This window comes from Pagrus pagrus (assembly GCF_965226575.1).
Source record: "Pagrus pagrus genome assembly, chromosome: 1".
NCBI lineage: Eukaryota > Metazoa > Chordata > Actinopteri > Spariformes > Sparidae > Pagrus > Pagrus pagrus.
In genome coordinates, this window is record NC_140185.1 from 37551808 (window position 1) to 37579554 (window position 27747).

General features: G+C 42.8%; 4 protein-coding genes across 5 annotated transcripts; 3 read left to right on the plus strand and 1 right to left on the minus strand.

The window, feature by feature from the left end:
- The first annotated feature begins 204 nt into the window (after window positions 1-204).
- On the plus strand, window positions 205-5619 carry stmn4l (stathmin-like 4, like). Of its 2 annotated transcripts, none has more exons than XM_084355910.1 (7): window positions 205-294; window positions 1712-1779; window positions 1916-2011; window positions 2349-2560; window positions 3024-3188; window positions 3301-3318; window positions 4071-5619. In XM_084355910.1, the coding sequence occupies exons 2-7, from the start codon at window positions 1767-1769 to the stop codon at window positions 4077-4079; spliced, it is 513 nt and encodes a 170-aa protein (XP_084212036.1). In that variant the 5' UTR covers window positions 205-294; window positions 1712-1766; the 3' UTR covers window positions 4080-5619. The 2 variants fall into 2 exon arrangements, with proteins under 2 accessions (XP_084212036.1, XP_084212037.1); XM_084355911.1 differs by having other exon boundaries at window positions 2352-2560.
- Window positions 5620-6183: 564 nt separating this feature from the next.
- il17a/f1 (interleukin 17a/f1) lies at window positions 6184-13609 on the minus strand (the record flags this gene model as incomplete). Its single annotated transcript, XM_084352478.1, has 3 exons — window positions 6184-6442; window positions 6595-6815; window positions 13523-13609. 3 exons carry the CDS (start codon window positions 13607-13609, stop codon window positions 6184-6186), a joined length of 567 nt encoding a protein of 188 aa, XP_084208604.1.
- Window positions 13610-18872: 5263 nt separating this feature from the next.
- Window positions 18873-21246, plus strand: il17a/f2 (interleukin 17a/f2; the record flags this gene model as incomplete). The annotated part of the gene is made up of 3 exons (XM_084352490.1): window positions 18873-18956; window positions 19654-19814; window positions 21012-21246. Exons 1-3 carry the CDS (start codon window positions 18924-18926, stop codon window positions 21244-21246), a joined length of 429 nt encoding a protein of 142 aa, XP_084208616.1. The 5' UTR covers window positions 18873-18923.
- A 3311-nt stretch (window positions 21247-24557) lies between these two features.
- Window positions 24558-26928, plus strand: LOC311257358 (membrane progestin receptor beta-like; the record flags this gene model as incomplete). Its single annotated transcript, XM_084352952.1, has 5 exons — window positions 24558-24842; window positions 24922-25034; window positions 25878-26034; window positions 26114-26329; window positions 26617-26928. The coding sequence occupies 5 exons, from the start codon at window positions 24558-24560 to the stop codon at window positions 26926-26928; spliced, it is 1083 nt and encodes a 360-aa protein (XP_084209078.1).
- Window positions 26929-27747: the final 819 nt, after the last annotated feature.

Here is a 27747-nt window from a genome sequence, read left to right on the forward strand (position 1 = left end):
TGAGAGCTCGTTCCAACATAACGACCCAGCGGTTCTGATTCTGATGCAGACTCTGTCACTGATCACTGATCAGGAGGATTCCTCTGAAATAAAACCCTCCACTGCTCTGAGCCCCCCCTCCTCCTCCTCCCCCTCCTCCTCCTCCCTCTGCCCTGCTGGACCAATCACAGCCCAGTATCACTGCCAGCCAATCAGATCACTCGTGGGTGATGTCATGCAGCAGGCTGCTGTTTGGTGCTGATGCTGCTGAGCTGCAGATCTTCAGTCTGAACAGAGACCGAGCATCACTGCAGGGTGAGTACACACTCTCTCTCTCACACACACACACACACACACTTGTACACTTCATGAGTGTTGTGTTAGTCTGTAGCTTGCTGCTTGTTCTCAGCTCGGCCGGCTGCAGCCTCTTTTAAACAGAAAGGTGAGCAGATGAAAGCAGCGTTCACTCGTCTGATTCTGTTTCTCCTCTTCGTTCTTTCCTCGTTCTTCGGCTTCATCTCTTCTTTCTTCGTGTCTCAGCTGCATCTCCTCTTTTCTTTTCTTTTGCTCTTTGTCTTTACGATCAGTTTGGTGTTTGAGCTGCGTGCTCGACTGGCTCTTCTCTGCAGGAGGTGATGCGCTCACTGGAAACAATGACATCATCGCTTAGTCCCTGCACACACACACACACACACACACGCACACACACATGCACAGGCTAGTGGTCACATTGTGTTTGCAGCAGCTCGAGTGAAGAAGAGGCGCCTCAGTCTCTCCCTCTGAAGTGAAATGAGCTGTTTTCATCTGTTTTCGTCTGAGTCTCTTTGTGCTTGTTGTTCAGTTCAGTTTGGGTTCTGGGAGCTGAACTTGGATATTTGGTTTTGTTTTGGACGTTGCAGAGATTCAAGTATTGATGTAAAACCTGCAAAATAGATGAATTAATAATAGAAAATCACATTAGACTGCAGCTCTCTTTCACTTATTTCTGCTCTAAATGTTTTGCTGCTGTTGAATTTCTTGTGACTCAGTTTGAGCGTTTGTGCAGCAAACGGGCCGACTGAGCTGAACCTCCTGCAGCCGGTCGTGTCTCTGTGTTCACTGCTGATTCAGTCTTCGCTCATCAGATGAAGTATTTAAATCTCCTGAAGTCACAGCTGCTGAATCAAAAACAGATCACACTCATATTTATGGGAATGACTCAGAATCTGAGCTTTGAATCAAAAGGATGTTCAGTCCTGGACTGTTTCAGAGAAACACAGTCAAATTTAAGAAATACTTACAATCACAAGTTCAGTCTGTAAACTTTGGATTTACCACAGAGCTGCAGAATTACAGATGTGCTGCATGAAAAATAAATGTTCATGTATTTTCAACAAATGCCAAAACAAGTTTAAAACAAAACTGTGACCTGAAACTGATAATTAAGATCAGTTCAGGGCAGTTTCCCTTTATATCCTCAAGTGTTTCATATTTTTCATCTTTTTTTAGTTTCCTCATCATCCAATCACAGGCTGACTGTTTTAATTTGGGGCCTTTTGCTCCCTGAGTTTAGCCTGACAGGCAGACTTTCCTCTGCAGCTCCTGCAGGAGAGGCTGAAGTGTGTTGTGCCTGAGAGGCTTCACTCAGGGCACAGAGATCCCAATGACTTCAGTTCAGTGTCGCCTCTGCAGGTTATTGCAGTTATTCTACTGAACTGATTTTCATGAGCTGTTGTCGTCTGTGTGTCCTCAGGAACAGACTCTACCTCACCACAGTGTCTTTGACCGAGAACAGCAGCAGCAGCAGGATGACTCTGGCAGGTAAAACCTCTCTCAGTAATGTCTCGGACAGATGTGTGGTGATGTAAAGTGCTGTTTGTTTGTTTGTTCGACTGAATCTGCACTTATTTATGTCTCAACTGCAGTTTTTCTTTTTCTCTGTCTCTGAATGTTCCAGCATACAGAGAGAAGATGCGAGAGCTCCCCCTGGTGTCTCTCTTCTGCTCCTGCATCCTCCCCCAACCCAGAGACACCACAGCTGACAAGAAGGAAGGTCAGCAGCGCTCTTTAATTCTTTGTATCTGAAGTTTCCTTTAGATTCACTATAAAACAATCATCACTGGAACAGACTCGTCATTAGCTTCACTCAAGGAAGAAATTCCAGTCATTGCTGGATTCTCCTGAACTACTGAAGAAGCTGAGGATTTGTTTTAAAATGTAAAAAACAACCAAAGATTGTTCTATAATTAACCTGCCTGTGATTGGACTGCATGTGGGAGGAAACCGGAGCACCCGGCGCACACCCACACAGCGAATATTTAAGTCATAAAGATCATTAACGTATCTCTGTCAGTTGGTGGTGAGTTTATCGTCTCGTGCTCTTCTTGCAGCAGCCGGCGTGGTGGACTTGAACCTGTGCAACATCCGAGACATGGAGGTGATCGAGCTAAGCAAGCGGACGAGCGGCCAGGCCTTCGAGGTCATCCTGAAGCCGCCCACCTTCGATGGCGGCCCTGAGCTGAGGGCGACCACGCCGCCTCGCCAGAAACCCTCGCTGGAAGAGATCCAGAAGAAACTGGACGCCGCCCAAGAGAGGAGGAAGGTGTGTGGAGCGCTGGGGGATTTAAAAAAGTCAGGGCAACAGCAGTCTTAAGGTCGAGGCTTTGAAGAGTCTACTGCTGAGCCAGCAGCTTTGTGAGGCTATACTTGGGTTTAACGATGCTTTGAGGTAAATGCTAACATCAGCATGCTAACATGCTCACAGTGGATCAGTACTTAAGGCAAAATCCATCTGCTGCTGATGAGAAGTATTAAACAAATCAAAATGTCAGCCTCATTGTGGCAGTGTGGGAAAAGTCATTATTTCAATCCATGATGAAGGAAACATGAATGTAGTAGTGGACCAAAGGTCGATCCCTGAGGAACCCCACAATCAGTCCAACAAGAAACAAGTGTTCAAACTCGACAGACACGTAGTCACACAGCTGAGACAACAAGTGAAATGACATCTGTTCAGTAAAATCTGACAAAGCATGACTGTAAATCCTCCCTTTGTCTCCCTCTAGTGTCAGGAGGCAGAGCTGCTGAAGCACCTGGCCGAGAGGCGGGAGCACGAGCGCGAAGTCGCTCAGAAAGCTCTGACCAAAGAGCGTCAGGAGCACCGAGCCGACGCCGTCAAGGAGCAGCGGCAGATGCACCTGAACGCCTCACACGAGCGGCAGCAGGAGGAGGTGAGGACGCAGGTTTTATCAGCAGTCTTCACTCTGACTCACTGAGACGATTCAGATTCTGTGTCACAGAGACGAATCTCTAATGTGAATCTGGTTTGTTTGTGTCTTTCAGGACAAGCACAGTGTGGAGGTGAGGACGAGCTGGAGGAGGAGGAGGGATTCTGGGTAGACTGGGACAAAAATACAAACTTACAGATCTCACTTTGAATTTTTCATCATATTAGCTCCACAAAAGTATAAATATCGGTTAAACTTGATATTTCTCAATTTACTTAAATAAACAAATATGTATTAAAATACACTGCATGGCCAAAAGTAAGTGGACATGGATGTTGCAGCCTGATTTCACCATCATCCTCATTAAAGGTGCAATATGTAAGAAACAACTAGGGGGCAGCGTATCACCAGAGTAGCCGCTAACTGTAGCTGCCATTAGCTACTGATCTCAGTTAGCTGGTTAGTATGCTAAGTTCAGTAGATTACTCTGCAACACAATACAAAGACATCGTCAGACGTTATTTCTCCACATTGTGTTTTAAATGTTTTAAACTAAAATTCTTACATATTGCACCTTTAATGTGCCGCTAAAACAAGCTCAGTTTCAGTCTTTCCACCAGATGTTGGAAGCTGCAGGAAAAACATTTGTGCTCCACACACTTTTGTCTGTATAGTCCAAAATTTCTCGTTCTTTATTGAGTGTAAACATGATAATTGCACCGTTATCCTTTTTTAAAAAAACTTCTGATAACTGATCTGATAACTGTTAAAATAAACATAATTTAGCCTGAGTCAAGAAACAAGGTCCTGCATTCTCCTGTTTAATGTAGTTAGCATGTGCTAGCAATGTGCTAACCCCCCCTCCCCCCCTTCTTCTGCTGCCAGGTGTCTTGATGGCCTGATCACAACACAAGCTGAACATTAATTGGAAGCCATTTTGGAGGGCTGATGAGCTGAGGATTGATGTGCCGGCAACCCGGCGCTGCTCCGACTTGGAGACTGACAGGAAGAGACTCTGAAAAGAGTGAGAGAAGAAGAAAAAGAGGAGGAGGAGGAGGAGGAGGACTGAGGGCGAGTCTCGACCTCCTCTCTACAACCAGGACTCTTCTTAATGAGATCGACTCTGAGAAAAACTTGGACGCTGCAGATTCAGTCATCATTAGATGGTTCACGGGGGTTTTACTGTGCTTTGTTGCCATGCCAACAGTGCCAATGTGTTCATGTGTGTGATTGTGTTCGCATCGAGGATTCAACGTCTTCACAACGTCTCATCAAAGCTGCATCCGACTCAACCAAACCAGAACCCGGACCCAAAAGAAACGTTTCCACGTCTTCCTCTGAATCTTCTGAGTGATCCGTCACAGAAGAAGTCGGGCTGGACTCCCTCCACCTGTCAGGAGGTCGATATGGAGCAGTCTCTGCTGCCTGGATATACAGCTGATCAGAGATAAACAGCTCCATCTGCTCAACAGTGTGCATCTTTACACTGTAAAACTAGACAACAAGAACAGTTTGATCAGTTACATGTGGCTCTTTAGAGACATCAAGTGGCAGCGAAATCAGCAAGTCTGAGCAGTTTTAAGTCAAGAACGACTCCTAATACAGGTCGAGAGCAAGTCAAGACCAGTACCAGGACAGACAGAGAAGTCAGCTGGACTCGATGAGACCAGATACAGATATGAAGTTTCAGTTACAGTTCGAGTCGGTCAAAGCAGCCAAAAAGTCCCAACAAACGAAGACAAGTCAGAGTAAAAACACTCGCTGAGACGAGCCAAAGCAAAACTGAAAGTCAGAGTTCAAACACCGAGAATGAGACGAGTTGGATTCAAAACACAGACGACAGAAAGACGAGTGCCGTTAAAACACAGACACACACGAGACGTTCAAATTCAAACACACAAAACAGGTCTGAGTGAAAACATACTCGAGATCTCAACAAGTAATAAGTTACTTTCATCTTCAGCCCTTTTTACAGCCCCACACTGTAATTTTCAGATTCTATATTTGGATTCTTCTCATATTTCTGAATGACACGACAATGTACTCAAATTAGCATGTTAGCATTTAAGCAGCCGTTTGAAGCTAATGTAAGCCGAGGCACAAAAAGTCCTGCTGGATGAGACTTCTGCTCCGTTACATCGACAGCAAACAAGTCGGTAGCTCCTGTGGCTAACGTTAGCGCCATCGCCTGGCCAACGGTCATCATATCCTGCTGATACGAACAGATGAGCTTTACTGATGAATGACTGATAATCACGTGTGTGCATTGTTTACAGCTACAGTGGTGTGTTTGTGTGCGTCAGTCTGTTTCCCTGGCAACGTCATTATATAGGAGTCAGGGTGAGATGATGATGATGATGATGATGATGATGATGATGACAATGTACAGAAATCACATTATATTTTAAATCCAACAATAAACAATGACACTTTATTTCTTTGTTCAGTGTTTTTATTGAGTCGACACTCTGAACTATAAATACAGGAACACAACATGACTAATAAATACCTGCTGAAGATCAAAACTTAAATAAAATGTCTTTTAAATAAACCATAAATAGGACATTATATATGAAAGAGATACATGAAAAGTGTAAACAAAGAATTAAAATTGTAAATGAAAGAAAAGGTTGATAGACATCCAGCGGAGCAGCATTCAGAAGAAACCCATCACGTCACTGAGTCAGTCGGGACGCGCGTTTAATCTCCAGATTAACCACTAATACTAAAATACGACGTGTCCTTATTTTGAAACATAAAATTCAAAAATCAAGTTCAAAGTTTGGACATTTTATAGTTATTTCAAACTGTATCATGTACAATAATATTATTAATACACTGATAATAATTTTACTGTAAACAGCACAACAAAAAGAAGCTACCGAGGCTCTCTGAATAGACGCAAAACCAAAATTACAACATACTTTTTTTTTTTAATTTGGGCGGTACCGGTCTGATCTCAGTCTGACCCAGTCGCCGGTCTGGTCTCTGCTGCTCTTCACTGTTGCCGTTGGACGATGGGTCGGACGCAGGTGCAGCCCACGGCGACGAGGCGGGACTCCAGCCGGAAGTGGTAGCCGTGTTCCGCTCCTGGCCCCGCCCCCGTCGACCTGACTCGGCGCAGCAGCATCACCTGGCGCATGATGGGTCTGGACTCCAGGCTCAGGTCCTCCTGACCCTCCGAGTTCAGACAGCCGTGCAGCAAGCAACGAGCCTCGGACAACATCGGAGGAAACAGAGACTCATCGTGGGAGATGCTGAGGACGGAGAGAGAGAAGGGACAAAAAACTGTAAACGACACGTTCACGGGTTAAAGGACCATTCTGCTGTTTTCTCCATGTAAGCTCATTACAAGAGACGGACTGGTTTCCTGTCTGTGTGTGTGTGTTCTCAGGGCGTGTGTTCTTACTTGTACGTCCACGGGGAGATGGAGACGTTCTCCAGCGGCCTGAGTGGTCTGCTAGGAACCAAAAAGTTGGCATCAACCTGCAGGGGGACTGTTTCTACCCCCGCACCATCAGAGGTCTTCCTGTGAGTCTTCACTGAATGTTTGGGTTGGCCGCCTCCTTTTGGCACGGCTGCTGCCTCCGACATCATCATCATCATCATCATCGCCACCATACAGACGGCCTGAGGAAGAGGAGGAGAAATCAACCTTCAGACACGTTCTTCTTACAACAAAACATGTTTAATTTCACACCTGAAATTTTTAATTTTACATTTCACATTTGCTTCTTTGTGAGTAAAAAATGTTTCTCCATAATTTACAGATTGAAGTTGCAATAATCATAAACACAGTATAAGTCAAATATCCACCACAAAATCTAAAATGTTCGACTTTGATGTTTAATATTTCTTTTAATTCACGAAGAAAGACTTAAACATTATAATATAATCCACGATGAAATGATTTTCTTTGCTGCGTCACTTTCTGTCAGCTCTCTAACAAACACATAAAATCACTTTTCATGACTTTTGTTTCTGTTGTGACAAAACATCAGTTGATATATTAAGATAGAGCTACGTATCCATGTCAGAACGTCTTTGGCACGTTCATATCTCTCTCTGAGATGAAGTATGAAGCTCCAGCTCTGCTGAACTCAAACTTGTTTCACAGATTTAAATCAGAGGATGAAATGAAGCTGGCAGCGGCTCTTACCGTCACTCTGGAGTTCGCTGTTGAAAACATGTTTGGACTCTTCTGCTCGTGTCCTCGTCTTCCTTTGTGGTTCTTATCCTGATCTGGATTGTTGGTCTTTCTGCAGATCTTTCAGACTGTGTCTGAGTCTTTAGGGTCCACAGGCTCTGCTGGATGTTGGGTGAGGCTCTGATATTTATTCTGATCAGAGCACCGGAGTCAGCGGACGTCCGCTGATGACTTCACCATCTTTCTCTTTCTCTCTGTCTTTCTTTCTCTATCAGTGCGTCTTTGATCCTCCTCTCTAAACCACACAGACCAGACTTGCATGACGAGGCCTGATGGTCGACCCACTTTCCCAGTCGATGTCGAAGGTTAACTTTTTTCTGCACGCTAAAGTTGCAGATTTTCTAGGTCATCTGATCGTCTACAGCGTGAAGTCTGCACCTTCAGACATCACGTTCAAAATGTTCATCAGGTCGAACGAAACCTGTGAATATTCTTCTGCAGTGTTCAGATGCGACCCAGAATGAAAGTCTGCAGAATTCAGCGGAATGTTTCTTTACAAAAATGAGCAAACATAAACCGTTAAAGCAACCTGAGTGGATAAAACGAGCATTTTGGGGGAATTAAAGGTCCAGTATGTAGAATTTAGGAGAAATTGAATATATACACAATTTAATTTTCTTCCTCAGAGTCGGCCATGTTTTAGTAGCCCGGTCTGAATCCAGATGTCTGGACCTCACTGCTCACTGGTTCTGGGTTTGGACAGCCACACTCACAAATCAGTGCAGTGTGGATGTGACACTGTAGCTTTTCCAGAACAGACTGAGATGTTGAAACGGACAGCGGTCTCTGGCCTCGCTGTCACGTCTCCACTGTCCTTTTCACCTTGTGACCTGAACGTCAGCTCAGAAATATGTGATGTGACACGACGCAGAAATGTTGGTGTGGTAGATATGGTGTCTTCTGTCATGTAGAATAAAAAATAATCATTTAAATTTCAGTTGTACAGACAGGAATCACTGCCAACACCTTAAAATCAAAAAATAATATACATGAACAAAAAGAAGATCTAATCTTCATGTTCGTGTTCACAGTCATAAATCTTATTTTTACTTGATCTTCTGAGTTTGTCAGATTAGACGAGAGGATGACGCGAGCAGAAACTGGATGAGTCACATTGTGACATCACCTACCTTCCAGCGTCACAGCTGCTTTAATGTCTGATGAAACAGGTAAGACTTCCCAACATGACAATATTGTGGTGGCCCCAGGGGCCCCCGGGGGCCCCGGCCCCCCTGACTCACTCAGGGTCGCCCCCTCTCCCTTCACCTTTGTTTGCTCTGTAAATTTGCTGAGTCGTCTGTGCAGCGTCAGGATGTGAGCATGTTGCAGAGTCTGACCTGGTTTACAGTCGTGTTGTTACTCAGCTCGGTCCGGACTCTGCGGGCTCGGCTCTGACCTGGTTTGATTGACGGGTCGATGCTTATCAGTGATCTGAGACTTCCTGCTTCCTGTCTGTTTACAACAGCGTCTTTTCTTTGCTGTCCACTCGTCTTCACAACGTCCTCACGTCCTCATTTATGGAGCCATCTCGCTGCACTGAAACCCAAAAGTTTAAGAATCTCTTTGTTTCTTCGATTGTCTGTAACCAGGGACGACTCACTGAGCTGCAGAGACGCCAGACACACAAATACATCTTATTGATCCATCAAAAAACATGTTTACAGTAATCAATGATTCAAAATAAATCATTGTTCACCTGCAGGAAGAATCTTTCATTTTCAATGAATATCTCCACTAGTTTTCACTTTATTGCAACTCAGTATTAATGCAGTTCTGTTATTTGGTGCATAGACAATTAAGTGCCACACACTTTGCAAACATGAAGACATGTACATGTAACAGCGGTAACACAACAGCCTGCTTTATTCTCCTTCTCAGGCGTGATGCTCTGACGTGTGTTGAAGTTGAAGCTGCTGGCCTGATAATATTTTCCTCTCGTCTCTGTCAAGCAGCTTGAACATCGTTCAATCAGCGCTGAGTTTAAAGAGAGACTTCAGTTAAAGATGTTACCTGCTGTTTGTGGCCTCTGTGCAGTCGGCTGTCAGCTGTCTGTGCATCACCAGAACAAAGAAGTGAGATGTCTCACTCCTGAGCAACAATGTGTCTAACTAAGAATATTATTGATAACTGGTTTAACATCTGCTGGATGTAGTCTGATGAGGTCCACACTGTCAGAAAAGAAGGTTTGTATTTGTACCTTTAGGGGTCCGTCAGCTTGTCACTGGGGCAGCAGCCTCTGAGGTTCAGCTGTTGTACCCTCGTGGTTTGTAGCTCAGTCTTGTACCCTTAATTTAAGGGTACAAGACTGAGGTTACATTTAGAAAAAAAGCTACATATATGTTCCTTTTTGGCTCTTAAAAAGATATTTAGTCCTAGGAGCACATTACACATTATTGAGACAGTACTGTGGGGGACAGAACTGGACTCCTTCTGACAGTGTATGATCTGCTGGGGGTTTGAAATACAGTTTGTTATGATTTGGACAAAATATTAATCTTAGTTCCTAATAGTCCAGATGATGTGGGTTTGACCACAAACATCTTCAAACTCAGCCTCACACCTGTGGCATTTCATGACTACATCTTGCACAGTTATGGTGTTATGACACTGACGAAATGTGTTCACGGACAGACAGGCAGACAGGCAGGCAGACACACAGACACACAGACATGCAGACAGACATACAGACAGGCAGACAGACAGACACACAGACATGCAGACAGACAGACAGACAGACAGACACACAGACATGCAGACAGACACGCAGACATACAGACAGATCACCTGGCAAAGTACTCAGAACAGCTTCTGTGGCTGGTTCCCACTACAGCAGGTGTCCACAACCACATTTTGCCATGATGACACACACACACACACACACACACACACACACACACACACACACACACACACACACACACACACACACAGAGTCTGTGGCATCGCTCTGTCCTTTTCCTCCTGCAGGTACCTCCCTCTGGACCTCAGCTGTGTTGGATGCATTCAGCAGGTTCACACCAGAACAAGCAGTGTGCAACATTAAACCTGGTTTAGTTCACTCGTTTCACCAAACTCACTTCTCACGTCACAGCAGGTGTGATCCAGTGACACACGGTCCCCAGTTTCACCAAACCTCATTGTTATCTCAACCACACACCTGCCACACGCAAGTTACTCAGGTCATATTTTGGGGGTAGTGGTAGCCCTTGAGCAAGGCCCTTAACCCCAACGCCATTGCTCTCAGTGAAACTCTACACAGCAGATTGAATATTGTTCTGCTCTTCAGAGTCCCTGTGTTGACAGGCTTAATGAACGCAGGCTTAATAAACGCAGGCTTAATGAACGCAGGCTTAATGAACGCAGGCTTAATAAACGCAGGCTTAATGAACGCAGGCTTAATGAACGCAGGCTTAATGAACGCAGGCTTAAGCTTTTAAAAACTCTTCATAATATTCTTGCAACTGACCTGATATTACAAAGTCTCACTTAGCTTCTGTTATTTCCTTCTCATCATGTCAGTGAATTCACCATTAACTGTTCACCTGAACAATTCATGAGATAGTGTATGATATCACTGTAATCCTTTCCCATCATATCATGAGTCACCTCAGATTTGTTGCATATCATCTGGACTATAAGATCAACACACTACCCCTGAGGGACAAACTTCACTCATGAAGTTTTGAATTTCATCAACACTCGGGCTCGGAGACAACACGGTGCACTCGTTGACATCGTTGCCATGCCGCCTTAAATGTTTCATCAGATTTGACGTGCCAACGTTGCAGCTAATGAACCACATGCACTGAGCTCGGCCTTGTGGTCTTTTTTTTATTAGAAAAAGAGAAGCCACGCTAGCTCTCAGCTCGCTGTTGTGTTGATGCGTGCCTTGCAGATATATTAAGATTAAGATTAAGATTAAGATTAAGATTGGCTTTATTTATCCACAACGGGGAAATTCGCTTGTGACAACAGCTCGAGAAGCAACAGTACAGAAAGAAGAATCAGAAGAATGAAGTTAAATAGAAAATAAATAGAAACAAAAACAAGATATTTACAAAAAACAAATATGCACCCTTTATTTCCACTTATTTATTTCTATGTCCCTTTAGGAACCGAAAAGCAGAACCTAATTTTTTTTTGTTTTTCACAGGAACCCAGTACTTTGCATTAAGTACTCGGTTCTAATCTGGACCCGAGTTTCTGTTCCCAACCCTCCTCATGACTAATGAAGTGTTCGGAGGGCAGCTACGTTTTTGCATATTTGACATGACATGAACTGAGAGACGTCAATGACATGAATATTTTGCAGGTTAACTTGCTCTTTCTTCTACTTGTCAGCCCACAGAGCCTCCCTTCACACACACTCGAGCGTGGAAAATATTAAAAATAATAACGACAGAGTTTGAGTCTGTGGGAGGTAAAAGTGAACCACCGCGTTTTTATTTCTAAATTTCATTCATTGACTTCCAGCAATCGTGGAATAAGAAGAGGGGAGAGAAAGGAGGGATGATGTCATCTTTCTGCCCACTATGAGGGAGAAAAGGGGGTCACAGTTACTGCAGGAGTTTCCACACAGAGGCCAGAGGAGGTTTAAGGTTATCTTCAGAGCAGTGTGTGTCATCCCGTCGCTGAGGTGTGCTCTGTTTGATCAGGGAGCTCTTTGTCTTTCTAGGACTGTTTGTGTTGCTGCTGCTGTGGTGACTGGAAACACCTCCGCTGCAGCAGGGGCTTTCTGAAGCTACCAGAGTCTCTGCTGCGGTCGCTGTCGACCACAAACTCTCTGACTGACATCCAAGAACAAAACGATTGATTCACTCTGAATCTGACTGATGCTCCCTCCGTTACTCCTCACATCCCCTCCTTCCTCCTGCCAGTCATACTCAGAAATGTTTCCAGGCAGGTCGAAGGCTGTGATTAGATGATGCTGAAGACTGCTTATTGGCTGTTCTATAACACGATCTACATTTGATTTATATTTCAGCTACATACACAGATTTGAGATTTAAATTGATTTTAAAATGATTACTTCCCCGGATTAAAGTCTTTTCCAGGGATTCTGAGCCATAAATCAAGTTTCATTTTAAATTAAAGCTGTGAACATTAATGGATCAAAAAAATATGTTTATTTAAATCTTATCATGTTGTTCTTTCATATATAATATATTATGTGCTAACAGAAGCACGGTTGGTTGCATTACTATGGAAGGCCTCTGTTTTCTGTGGACAACAAGCATTTATAATCAGTCTAAAAACATGAAGTCAACAGTTTATAATAAGAACTATAATGTTGTGATAATGTCACAGATGCAAATGTCTGCTCTATAAACATAGTAAAATATAGTTGTAATAAAATAAAATGGTAGCAAAGGAAAAGAAAAGACACATTGAAAGCACTGTACATTAATAAATAATGAATGAATAATGAATCGTTATTGTTGTCTACAAACTACCACAGTGTAGAAATACTCTGTTACAAGTTACAGTATTCTGCATGTATATCTACATGTACTTAAACTATCCAAAGTAAAAGGCCTGTTTGAGATTTATATTATATTATTGATGCATTAAAGGAACAGGTATAGCTGCATGTCGTCTGCGTATGGTAGGCGATATTGTATTTTTGAAAGGTAGCGCCTCGAGGGGGAATGTATAAGGACTAATTTATGAATATCATTTTCCATTTCTGCCCCTGATTCCTACATAATGGACACTTTAAATTAGCAAATCACTGAAGAGGAGTAAAAACGACAATATTTTGCTCTGAACAAACATAGAATGAACATATTCAAGTACCTCATAATGGTTCGTAAGTAAAGTATTTCTATTTGTTTTATTTTGTAAATAAATATACTTAAACATAGTAATTACAGTAAAGCAGACAGTTCAGTTCCTGCTCTTTAATGATGATCTCAGCCTCTTGGTGTCGCTGCTGAGTGTGTTCATGCTTACTGAACACACTCCTGGTGTGTGTGTGTGAAAACTGCTGACAGCGCTGACGGTAACGAGCGGTGTCTTGATATCCACTGATGAATCAGATTAATGACACTGTCTCTGGTTTCCTCTTGCTTAGTCGAACGAGGTCAAAGCAAAGTTGCTGACAGCTCTGATAGAAACTCTTCGCTCTAACCTCAGAGTCGACCACATCACAGCGCTGTGATGTCACAGTGAGGGGCGGGGTCAGAGCACATGGGGCCCGCTGCTCTCTGAGCTCCATATATGGACACAGGAAGCTGATGACAGGCTCCTGTCTCCATGACAAGTTCAGTTTTGGCAATTATTGTTAATAAATGTGTTTATTAGAAACAAATATTTGTTATCCATTTTTTATTTTGAAATGCTGTGCTACATCATAATGAATATATGTGAACGATAACAATTCAATGTTGATCATTTATGATCATGACCGAGGCTCCACACTTTGGTCACGTGTGTCAACACGACTGTCGAACTCTGATTCTGAAATTGTGATTTAATCTGATAACAAAAAAAAACAAAAAAAATACGAAAGCAGATAAAAACCAACCACAGAAAGCTGCTCAGTGTGCGACTGCATCATCAGGTCAGACACTGAAGATGGATGTCATGGTAACAATATTAAAAACTCAACCAGACAAAACACCCTGACCTGTGACCTTTAACCTCAGCAGTTAGAAAACACTGTGATATTCAGCATACACGAAGCTACAAAAGACTAACACAATTACATGTTTTACAACACTTGTACATGTGTTTACTGAAATAAAAATGTAATGTAGGTAACCCGTGTTTGAGCGGAGATCGACAGCAGTCAGATCCATTGACTCAAGTATAACAGTGGACCTGAACCACCATGATGTCACGCAGAGGTTTCTGAAGAACCAGAATGAAGCTCAGTGAGAGTGGACCCGGCTGACACCATGTTGGCAGAACATTTATCAAAAATTTTAATCAAAAATGGTCAAAGAGGTGGAGCGTGGGTGGAGCTGAAGCGAGCCGAGTTAGTTAAACAAGCCCACCTAGCTGGAAGTTACCAAGCTAGTAAAGGCTAACAAGTTATCAGTGTTCACACATAAAGAGAAGTTCATTTTACTTCATGTTATTCACACAGAAAAAATACTCCACTGTACATTAGCCTCAGAACAACAAGAAACAACTGACACCAAGTGCGTGTGTGTGTTTGTGTTCAGTTTAGCCTCTGACTAAAGTCAGCACCCACCACATACTCTCATACTTTCTGTTATCTTCCAGTGTTTTTCTTTTTCCCATCTCCTCTCTGTACGTTCATGAAGTAAAGTACATTTACCTCCATTCAGCAGTCAGATAAATGAGAATTACAGTACATTACTGTGGATTTTATCATTTAGTGAAGTTAAAATCCACTTTTTCCACAGGTGAGGACACTTGTTGACACACTTAAACATCCTTTTTATAAGAATAATTTATATATGTATATATTAAATGAGGAAGTTATGAAATCCAAATTCAGAATCATCTAAATAAAATGCTGAATCTGCTGATACAAATATCTGTGATCCATCTTGTAGAGTAGTGTTGTTAGTCGTACATAAACAAGTACATTTTTTATTTTTATTTTATTGTTTCCGACTGTCTCGTGTGGTGAGATAAACTCTTCCTCAGCTCTGAGCAAAATATGATGACTGAAATTTCATTATTAAAAAAGAAACATGATTTTAATAAATTAAAGAATACAAGTTATTTGTGTGATTCAGAATATAACAATACATTTTCTTTTGTATTTCTTGAGGGATAATTTGTTTGTTAAGAAACAACGAAACAGAAGCAGAAGAGCTGACAAGCAGAAGATAAGTTGATCTCTTTGCTCCCACACAGCGAAACTGAAGCGTTGTGACTGCAAAAGGAGATGCAACAGATCCATAGTACAGATAAGACCATACAGTGACAAGTGTACTGAGACACAAATTAAGTGATGAAATAAGGAGGTGAATAAATACAGCTACTCGACCAAAAATTGTACTTTGAGGAATGAAATTTGTAATCTAATAGATTTCAAGTATTTCAGAGGAGCATTTTATGCCTTTATTGACAGAAAATGAGGGGAGAAAGAGACAGGGTAAAACTGGTTTAGCTAGAAAAAGAAGAGTCTTGATGCAAGTGTAACTCAACTCAGGACTGTGTGGGTGTAGTTTGATCAGATTAGATTAGCAGTAACCGACCAAACCACTGAAAGGCAACAGATTCTGATCCACATGATTTGTGCTCAGCAGTAGGTAATATCACGCAACCCAAATGCAAAGAAGACGCAAATACAGAAATCTGTTACGTAGTGTAAAATAACCAAAGATATCAACGTGAGCAGAACAGTTTGTGTTCATGTTGGATACACTTTTTCCACCTACCATGAGACTTCTGAAATCACATCATTAGTGATATAGAAACATGAGTCAACTTCTATGCAGATGATAAACAATTATATCTTGATATCAACCTAAGTTTGCGTGTGTTGTTTTTTTACCTTACCAAACAAAAGACTGACAAAGAGAAAAAGTCTGAACCTCAAGAAGGCAACATGTGGGTTGCTTCTTAGCTCATTTTAAATTTGCATTTTCATTATTTTCAAGAATTTCAGCATAAAAAAAAATGTAATAAAGACTTTTTTTGGATTTTCTTTTTTAACTTATAAGTCTGAGATATCTGAGCCTGATATGTGAAATGTGAGAGTAATAGATTATTAGAAATAAAATATGTTTATTCAGTCTTGTTTATACACATTCAGAACTATGTTTGATAAACCACATCTTTTCCATTTTTTCTGCCTTTATTCATTTCTATATTTAATCACTATTAAACACTATAAAAAAGTACTGAATTATCTATAATTCGTCTAATATGCAGCTTCTAACTGGAACACTAAGAAGAAAACACATCAACCCAACATGCATTTGTTTGTTGGTTTCAAAAATACATTTAAAAATTCTAATAATCAGGATTTACAATGACTGACTTGAAGTTATAACTCTCTATATTGATGTTGGCATAGAAGCATTTTCTCACAGTTGATAAAACTAGATTTGCTGACCAGTCTAAGTGTGCATCACTGTGCTAGCTCCTACAAACTACTAAAATACACGATTTTAGTGTTTTATTGACTTTTATATCTCCGGGATTTTATTATGCAATTTAATTGTTTTAATTTTTCATTTGCTGCCAAACACTTTTTATGTGTATAAAACTTTATATTATATTATCTTGACATATTCATAAAAACTGAATCACTGATGTCAGTAATGCCTCCACAGTATGCATCCCATTAGCCACGCTAGCTGTGTGGTTCAGACCACCAGCTGGTCCACACTGAAATATCTATTGGATAGATTTGTCATAAAATCTTGCTGCCCTCCAGATTAATTGTTATATATTTAAATGATCCTCTGACTTTAAAACTAGCACCATCACCAGGTCATTTTAATGTGTCTGATGACATTCCTATCAGCCTCAGCTGGACATTGTGTTTATTGTTAATTAGCAGATGTTAGCAGGCTAACACACTAAACTAAGATGGTGAACATACACTTGCTAAACATCAACATGTTAGCATTGTCATTTTGAGCATGTTGCTATTGTTGTGAACCACAGAAGTTGGACTCTGAACTGAACTCAGTTTCCCAGAATTCCCCAGTCAGTCAACTTCAGCTTTGAGCTACTATTGGTCAGGGTGACAGATCCCCCCACTGACCAGTCAAAACCTCGGTTTCTTCCTTTGTTCTCGGTCTTCTCCACCTCATTCCCTACAGGGCTGCCTGCCCTCAAGTTCTCGTCTTCTGGACTCTTCTGGGCCGAACAGCTGCTGTGAGTTGCCAGCTGCATTTCCAGCAGGCCCAAAGAACTTCTCCTCACAGCAGCGACATGAGGTCCTGCTAGTATTCCAGCTTAGTTAGCACCAGCAGCTGCAACGCAAAGCTTACCAGCTAACTCCACAATCCAAGAAACACAAAGCAAGTCAGCACCGAGCTGCTATCCCTGCAAAGGAAAGGAGCGACCAGTTTCCTCCATTAGCTTTCTTTCATCAGACTTGCACAGCAGAACAGCATCGTTCAACATTGGAATCACAACCTTCTCCTGCTTGACTGATCAGCCAAGGAACCACCAGCACCTTTTCTTGGTAAGACTGGGAATGTTGAACTGGGCCTAGATAGCACACAGCATAGCATAGCAAGGCTAAGCACAGGACTTTTAACTCTGGTTGATGTAATGCACATCTGTTCAATCTATACATTTGTTTACGGTGTGGTGTTATTGTGATCTCAGGTCAGGTTATTGGTAGTTTGCTTTGCTACACAGCTAATTTGACATTAGTTGAATGATGCTTCACACCTGGCATCACTTCTCAAACACACACACACACACATGGTGTGAGCACCTCCATTGTTTCTTTGTTCTCTCCTATCAATGAAACAAGTGGTGATCCACCATCTTGGACCTGAGTCCAACCCTTCGATCAGCCATCTTGTAGTCCCTTTTGATCAGCCGTTTTGTTTGTAGTCTTCCTTCGTGGGTGCCGTGCAGCGTTGTACTTTGAACCCTAGCCACCATTTTGCTAAGTAGTAATAGTACATGTTAGTTAGATTTGTGTGTTTTCATCTTTGTGTTAAATAAAAGACTTTTGAACCTTCATGCTGTCTGTTTAATATTGTACAAGAGTGAATGTTGCCAACCTCGACTCTGTCAAGGACTCCAAAATCCTTCGACCATTACAGCTGTTATGGTAATTTTGGTTGTAGTTATTAAATTAATTATTAATCAGAGTTACAAACAGTTTAGTACCTTTTCTGAGACTGATTTGGTGACTTGGTTATCTTTTCCCTTCTTCAAGGGTGGTGCCCTGAGGTGAGCTAATGTCAATTGGATCTTATTATTTATCATAAAATAACAATAATCCCTGATTATCATTAATTATTATTGATAGCCACTTTTAATCCAAAACTCCCTATAATGTTGCATGAAGCACTACAGTATGCTATGCTAGTGTTAGCATTTAGCTCAAAGCATCACTGAGCACTCATTCTCCGTAGTTTTATAACATGTTAAATTTTAGTGTTGATATTAATATTATTTATAGTCAACAAGAAAACACAGGAAATAATCTAGAAAGTGCTCATTTCCTTCCCTTCTACTCTCCTTTTCTAGAAATCTGCATTTAAGCTTCATGACTTTCACACTGAGTGAAATATTCAAACCACACACTCAGAGGTCACATTTTCCCCTAAATTCAGCCAATGAGGAGGTTGTGAATCAGAAGAGATGTGGGCTCATGTTGTCCTGAGGTGTTTCAGTCTGTCTGTCAGAGATGTTATCAGAGAAGAAAACGTGTCTTTCACAAACTGTCGATCACAGACTTTCATCTCTCCGATGGGCTGCAGAGATAACAGGAATCTCCCCTCTCATTTCACCGTCTGGTTATCGGCTCAGAGATCAGCTGTTATCAGATCTGAGGGTCACAGATCATCATAAAAACACCTGAACTGAGAGCAGTCGCACACTCAGAGACTGGACAGGACCGCACCGACAACATGGAGCTGACACACAGCGTCGTCTCTCTGCTGGTGAGCATCAACTTTATTAACATTATGAACTAACAACACGCTGATCTGCGGTGAATTACCCTGCAGCAGACCTGCCTACAGCTCCGACTAATCAAACTGAATTATTGGGAAATTAAGTTCAGTGAAAAGGTGATTCAGTCCGATAGTCCTGCTGAATGTCGGCTGATAGCGACTGATCGAAATCTCAAGACAAAACTAAAACATGAGATAAGTGATACAAAATGATAGATGGCATCTTCACAAGGTCACGTTGTTCGGCTGAGCATTAATTGTTCTGACACAGATCTTTGTTTAAACCTCAACTACAGCACAGATAGAAAGTTTGAAAAGCCATTAAAGATTTCTCAATCAGATCGTCACTCAAGTCCTGAAACTAGATGACCCAATTAAACAAAGATGACAAAAGATGTACGATTCATTAAATGGTGTAAATAACGTCTTTTCAAATCAGTTTTGGAGCTCAGGGCCTCGTATGGAACCATTTTAGGTTATTTTTTTGGTTCCAGAAATGTTTTGTGTACCACAAACTTTCCTTCAGCAGGAAGTGAGGAGATAATGACAGAATTTTTATTTGTGGGTGAACTGTTCCTTTAAGTACAAACTTTCAAATTTTCAAAATACTCCAAAAAAAGTAGAGCTCATCACGCCCAACATGTGTTCACTTTCAACCTGCAGTCAAACTCTCTCCTCTCTGCAGATATGTTGCAGTGCATTGTGGGTGGTCTCCTCCGCCGCCAGGGTTAAAGCTCCTCCTCCTGCTGGGTGTGACTCCTTGTTGGCGTTCTCCTCAGAGGTCTCTTCCTTGTCTGAAGGAAACGGGAACATCCACAGCAGATCTCTGTCTCCATGGAGCTGGAGGTCAGTCTGACATCACAGAGATGAGGTCATAGTGTGAACCTGACACAAATAAACTGAGGTTCATGAAGTAACTTCAGTTTTTGGTTTGTCTCCGCTGGGTTCGGTCACGTCCTTCTCACCTTTCAAAGTTGTATTTTCAGATTTTCTCTAGTTTTTCTTTGAATTCTCTCTTTGTGTCCGGATGAAATGGGACAGAGTCTGATAGAAATGTTGACGCGCTCTGATTTCAGCTGTGAGCTCACAGTAACAAACAAACTTAAACAGTTACTGAAGTCCTGCATGAGGAACGACCCTCCAGGTGAATCGTACCTGTACCTTCCTCAGAACATTCATACAATCGTTTATCGCATCACTCTTTTATAGTTTTTGTATCTAATGAAATATGAACACTGGATCAAGCCAGGTTCAAAATTCTTGTTTCATGTTTTTTACTGAGGGGATGCTGTCAACAGACATTTCAAACAAACAATTATCTCCAAGTTTTTAGTAATTAACTTTTCCATGAATAAGGCTCTCAGAATACAGAGAGAAATAAAACTCTATAGTTTGGTGAATGTGAGTCCAGACATTCCCACAGTCACATTAAGACAATTGTTGTTTGTATTACAAGTTTCGCTGATATTCTGTGTTTAAATATGCAAATGAAGCTATCTAATTAATTATGCACTGATTTGATTAAATATCCAGAACAGAAATCTGAACTAAAATAAACGCCTCAATGTGTATTTTAGATATTTTCTCTCCACTAGTCTGAAATAAGAAAAAACTAAATTGACCAATGCATCAAAAAAAATGAAGTTTCTCTAATGAAGTACACATTTGAGGTACTTGTACTTGACTTGAGTATTCTGTTTTCATGACACACTCTGAGGGAAATATTGTATTTTTTACTCCACCAGTGGAGAGGCTATAAAATATGATATAAATTAAATCACCCTGCAGTTTATACAGGATCAGCTGAAACAATTAGCTGATTAACATAAAATTAAGCAGAAACTATTTTGTGTTTTCATGTAAAACATTTTATGGTTTCAGTTCCACAAATGTGCAAAATGAATCACAACACGTTGAATCTTGTGAACACGTTCCTTCCTGCTTTAATTATAGCTCGTGCTGCAGGTGACCTGATGTTACCTGTGAGCAGCTTCTTCCTCCTGCTGTGAACTGATGATGATTCTGATGCTGTCGTTTGTTCAGGTCGTCCACGGTGAAGGACCGGATCCCCTTCACCCTCTGGGAGGCCGAGTGCAGCAGCAGCTTCTGCTCCAGTCCAAACCCGGGACACAAAGACGGACACAACCTGAACTCAGTCCCCGTCTACCAGAACGTCCTGGTCCTGAACCGGCAGGACGGGAAACGCTGCTACACGGCGTCGTACCAATCTGTGGCTGTCGGCTGCACCTGCGTCTGGGCCCAAACCAGCCAGAACTGAACCATCGGAACCTGAACCACCAGGACCGACAGCTGGAAACAAGAGATACTACATTTTAAGAAAATATCTAACTCAATATTTATTATAAGTGTTGATTTAACTCTTGTTGTGTTCGAATGAGTCAAACTGATTAAACGTACAGCAGAAAGTGAGCAGTGACATGATTTCACTAATAAAAAGACACTTTGTGATTAAACTGTTCAAACTAGCTGTGAACCTTCATGTTGTTCCTAAATCAAGTGTTTTCTGTGTTCGGTGGCCTTTCAGGACTTTTTGTGACCTCTGCTGCCGTTCAGTGCCACGTGAGCCGAGCGTCTCGCTCATGGATCACGTCTCGACTCCACTCAGTTAAATACAATGACACACTGTAAACACACCCTGGTGCAAGTAAAAGAAATTCTTCTCGAGCATCACCAGCAAAAAGAAACATTTTATTTATCTTATTAACAGTTTTAATGTATTTATATCATGTAACAAGATAAATCCCAGCAGAGCTTCACCTGTGCAGCTCTGTGAGGTTTTACTCTCTAACATGTTTAAACAAACTGTGTCTGTAAATGAAAAGCAGCTGGAACATAAAATGATTTTACATGAAAAATGACTCAGACGATTTCAAAATAGTTTCTGTCGAGTGGCGACTTTCTGGGATATTTACAGTGTTTTCCTTTTAGATTTTTTCATGAATGTTTCTTATCAATCTGCTTTTATTACTGAATCTATGAGTGATGTCACTGATAATCCACTTATCATCAACGAATCCATAAAATCTGATTTATTTTTATATTTTCTAAAGTAAACCACTCAGTCAAGTGTGTAACAGCATGTATCCTGCAGTGTGTGTGTGTGTGTGTGTGTGTGTGTGTGTGTGTGTGTGTGTGTGTGTGTGTCAGCAATGTGTTGAGTCTCATGACGTCTGAAATCCTCATTCAGACTGAAATCAGCTCGAATTAGCTGAAAACAAGAACACATTGTGGAGATTAGGTGTGTGTGTGTGTGTGTGTGTGTGTGTGTGTGTGTGTGTGTGTGTGTGTGTGTGTGTGTGTGTTGTGTCAGCATGCATGTGACAGTGGCCGGTCTGTGAACAGGTCAGTAACTCACAGAGCAACAACGCTGGCAAACGGACCAGAACTGATTCTGACAGAGGAGAAATGCTTGGGCCGGATCAGCAGCGGCGCCTCTCGTCCTGAAGTCCACAGAGACGAACAACACAGGTAGGCTTGTTCCTCTGTGACCTCTGACCTCCTTCCTTTGTGATGTTTTATTGTTCTGATTTTGTCACAAAGGTTTTTCTTCTTTAAGGTTTGTTGTGAATTATAATCATCAGAAACACAGAAACATGGTCTGAAACTGTAACTGTCGTGCTGTCGATTCACTTTATACGTTACCTGGCAGGAGCAGCTGATTACAGAAGTAACTTTATTTAAATTTATAATTAAAATGTTCTTTTAATCATCACCATAGAAACACGGGAGCCTCCTGGATGATGTCATCAGACTATAAAGTTATTGACTGATTATACAGCATTATTCTGAGTGTCAAATTATTTGTCTTTGATTACAAATCAAATAAATGAATTTAAGAATGCGATACTACAGCATGTAATCTGTAAAGTAACTAGTAACTAAAGTTATCAAATAAATGCAGTGAAGTAAAGAGTAGAACATTTCCTCCAGAAAGACGTGGAGAGGAAGAATAAGGTAACAGAAGATGGAAAATATTGTATCATTCAACTGAAGTACAAGTACTGCAAAATTATACTTCAGTGCAGAGTAAATGTACTCAGTTACATTCCATCACCTGTCTACACCTCACCTGTTAAACGACCAGCACACCTGTATGAACCACTCACCTGTCTAACCTCCCTCTCTCTGTTACACCTGTCAGCCTTGCTCCGTACCTGTATCACCTGTGTCTAAATATACACACCTGTAAAACCCCTCACCTGTCTCTCTCCCTACTTCCTGTTAAATCCCTCACCACAAGCACACCTGTGTAACCCCTAACCACCTGTATAAACACCACACCTGTCTCAACTTCCCCACCTGGGAAACTAATATACCTGTAAAACCACCTACTCACCTGTAAACCTCACTACTCCTCTGTTAAATTACTTCACCTGTCTAACCACCAACACAACTGTCTAACCCTCAACATACCTGTGGTACCAGAGCACACCTGTGACCCTTAACCACTTGTTAAACCACCAACACACCTGTGTGAACCACTCACCTGTCTAATCTCCCACACTCCTTTAATCCCTGACCACCTGTAGAACACCTGTCAACCTCGCTCCCGACCTACTGTATATTACCAGCAGCACACCTGAGTAACCTTTAACCACCTGGATAACCATCAACATCCCCATCTAAATTTACACACCTGTAAAGCCACTTACTTACCTGTCTGTCTTCCCTGTATAATCAACACACCTGTCTCAACTTTCCCACCTGTGAAACCAATTACTGTACTTGTCTAACATCCCACTCATCTGTTGAATCCCTTTTCACCTGTGTAACCACCACGACACCTGTGAAACCACCTGTAAACTTAACCACTTACCTGTCTGTCCTTCTACTTCTCTGTTAAATCACCTCCCCTGTCTCACCACCGACACACCTGTGTAACACTCTGCACACCTGTGTAACACACTGCATACCTGTGTAACACTCTGCACACCTGTGTAACACTGCACACCTGTGTAACACTCTGCACACCTGTGTAACACTGCACACCTGTGTAACACTCTGCACACCTGTGTAACACACTGCACACCTGTGTAACACACTGCACACCTGTGTAACACTCTGCACACCTGTGTAACACTGCACACCTGTGTAACACTCTGCACACCTGTGTAACACACTGCACACCTGTGTAACACTGCACACCTGTGTAACACTCTGCACACCTGTGTAACACACTGCACACCTGTGTAACACTGCACACCTGTGTAACACTCTGCACACCTGTGTAACACTGCACACCTGTGTAACACTCTGCACACCTGTGTAACACACTGCACACCTGTGTAACACTGCACACCTGTGTAACACTCTGCACACCTGTGTAACACACTGCACACCCGTGTAACACTGCACACCTGTGTAACACACTGCACACCTGTGTAACACTCTGCACACCTGTGTAACACTCTGCACACCTGTGTAACACACTGCACACCCGTGTAACACTGCACACCTGTGTAACACTCTGCACACCTGTGTATCTGTAAACACGTCTGATTATAAAAATGATTTCACTGTTTTCAGCTTCGACGGAGCATCGAGCCAAACTCGGGATCATTTCCCATCATGCCTCGGGTGTCGTTCGCCCCTCCCTCTCTGTGCCTTGCCCTCCCCCCCCTGCTGGACCGCCTCCTCCCGTCCCTCCCCCCCACCGTGCGAGACGTGGACGTCCCCCCTCTGTTTCGGGAGCGGTTCATCCTGTCCGGGTACCGCCCGGCGGGCCTGTCCTGGCGCTGTTACATCCTCAGCCTCTTCCAGATCCACAACGAGACTCTGAACGTGTGGAGCCACCTGCTGGCCGCCGTCTGCGTGGTGATGAGGTTCATGATGTTCGCCGTCCTGCAGGGAGGGGTACCGACCCGTCCGTCCTGTCTGATCTTCTGCTGTTTGAAGCTCTCTGTTTGACCTGTCTGACCTTTGACCTCCTCAGGGCATCCTGGGTGTCCGGCTGCAGGGTCCTGAAGGTCAGGGCTTTTCTGTAGACGTCTCCTCGCTGCCTCTGGTCCTCTACGTCCTCTCTGCCGTCACATACCTGAGCTGCAGGTGAGACGTAAACAAAAGCAGAACATGTAAAGTTTTACATGTTCATGTTTATTACATTTTTTTCATTATTAAAGAAAAACACCACTGAAACATCCCAACAGCTACTGGAGGGATTGTGATGAGACGTGGTTCAGACATTCATCTTCCTCTGACTTTTATCCAGCGCAGTGGCGGTCCTAGCTTGTATGAACCTCACCTTCAGCACATACACGAGAACAACTTCAAAACCAAAAAAAGTCATCACATCAATGATACGTCAAACACAGAGAAGAAGATTCTGAGCTGTCATGAGTTTATTTTCCTTCGACAGTCACCTAAAAACACAAAGCAGTAACAGAAGTTAATTACTGACAGTTATCTGACACCTTTCTTGCCTTGTGATGCTGACGAAATCCATCAGTTCGTCAGTGTTGTTGCTGATTCAGGTGGTAACGATCCGGTGCTGACGTCATCGTGCTGGAAACACAGAATCACAGAGTTTGAACAATCTGCACTGTAACGATCTAAAACTCAGTTTGCGTGTGGATGAGAAGCAGAAGCATCGAGAATAATCCGCTTTTTAATTTTTAAATCCAAACACGTGTAGACAAGAACAAAGTCCACTTCTCGTTTAGTTCTGGTTTTGTTCTCTGGTCTCCAGCAGCTCCTGACAGGAGGACAAGCACTTCATTCTTCACCAGCTCGTCTGTCTGTCTGCAGTCTGTGCCACAAAACCAAAATCAGGAGCTAAAAGAGGCTAAAAAGCTGCGAGCTGTAGAGCTGCAGAGATCTTCTTCTTGTACAGGGTGGTCTGATCAGTTCTTATATGAATGCAGCTGTAATGACCTGAGTTTTCTGCCGCAGTGCTGCAGCTCACCTGTTGCAGTCGCACTCGGAGCAGGCGCATTACTCACTCTTCCTCCTGGACTACGTGGGCGTGGCCGTCTATCAGTACGGCAGCGCTCTGGCTCTGTGCCTGTACAGCTCCGACACCGCCTGGACGCAAAGCATGCTGGGACAGGTGTGTTGACGTGTGTCACATCCAGCCTCAGTGAATCACGTGATGCGTTCAGATGTACTGATGAGGTCGTCTCTGGCAGGTGTTCCTCCCGGCCGCCGCCCTCCTCGCCTGGTTCTCCTGCACCGCCTGCTGTTGTGCGAAGCTTCGTTTCCGGCGGCCGTACCCGCTGCACAGGAAGCTCTGCCAGGTGGTGCCGATGGGCGTGGCCTACCTGCTGGACATCAGCCCTGTGGCCCACCGCCTCTTCACCTGCAGCTGGACGAGCAGCTCTGCACTGCCACTGCACTTCCTGCAGGTGGAGCTACTCACTCACTAATAAATCAATTTACTTCTTCATTAATTAGTGATTTTTGATCCAAATATCTATTAATCAATTAGTTTGCTTCCTGGTGTGGCTGAGACGTCAGATGTTTAGATTAATGTGGCATCACTTATTATTTAAAGGAACAGTTCACCCAAAAATAAGAGATCAGTCATTACCTCCTCACCCAGAGGCTGATGGAAAGTCAGGTGATGTTTCCAAACTGATTTGAAAAGACGTTATTTATTGATTCATCATATAAATATATGTTTCTCCACCAGGTGCTGCTGTTTCTGCTGTCAGCCTTCTTCTTCTCTTGTCCGATACCGGAGCGCTTCTCCCCCGGCAGCTTTGACATCGTCGGTCACGGCCACCAGCTCTTCCACATCCTGCTGTCGTTCTGCACGCTGGCCCAGCAGGAGGCGCTGTTCCGCGACTTTCTGTGGCGGCGGCCGGCGCTGGTCAGGGAGTTCGGAGAGCAGCGCCTCCTGCTGGCCTGCGCCTCCTTCCCCTGCCTGATGCTCAGCTGCACGATGACGGCGCTCGTCATGAGGAGGCGAGCTCAGGCCCAGCTGATGAAGGAACAAAGATAGAAGAAGAAGAAGAAGAAGACTTCATGAACTCCTGAGGGATTTTCTTTGATACATTTTTCCGCCCAGTAACACACAGACTAGCCCTTTTCACACAGAGACGCCGCATTATCGCCGCAGCGGCTGTTCGCCAATTCTCTGCTGTTGGTTGTTCACACAATAAAACAGGAAATGACACTGAGCTCCCGGTGACGTTGGTTCTGTCCGATCATAAACAAGAGTTGTCACATTTTCTCTCTGATTTGAACTGTTTCTATATTTTGACCCTCAGGAGCCACAAACAGATCTGTGGGTTCACTTTTAAACGAAAAAATCCCAAGAGATCAAAAAACATCTGCACATAAAACTTTGTACACGAGGGACGAGACTATTTTAACCTGCCTGCACAGGAGGAGTTGTTATCTCTCAGTCACAGTCCTCTGCAGGCCTCGCTCCACCAGTCAAGCAGTACAGTCAGTTGCAGTGTTTGGGTGGAGCTGCAGATAATGTTCAGTTTCAGTTTGATTTAGGCTTTAATGAGCTTATCGCTGCCGGCTGCTTGTGGTCAAAGGAACGGCCATAAAAACTAGAAACACTCCCTCAGTGTTTTATTGTTTGTCACGGCAGAGCGAGCTGAAACGTAGAGCGCTGAAATGTTTGACACTAAACTCTCCATTCAACTTCATTTTGTAGAGAAACAGAAGAAGAGGACAGAAAGCTGCAGGAGTCTTTACGCCCGCTGTGCTGTCAGAAAGAACAAACATCCTGGTGATTTAACTATTCATGGAGTCCAACCAGTCGAGGAACTACAAATATAAAGTTTGCCCTGAGGGCGGTGATAGA

Excerpts from the sequence above, each read along its gene's own strand:
- stmn4l (XM_084355910.1), top strand. Across the intron at positions 2,012-2,348 it reads CACAGCTGACAAGAAGGAAG|CAGCCGGCGTGGTGGACTTG; the intron begins GTCAGCAGCGCT and ends CTCTTCTTGCAG. Across the intron at positions 2,561-3,023 it reads CCGCCCAAGAGAGGAGGAAG|TGTCAGGAGGCAGAGCTGCT; the intron begins GTGTGTGGAGCG and ends GTCTCCCTCTAG.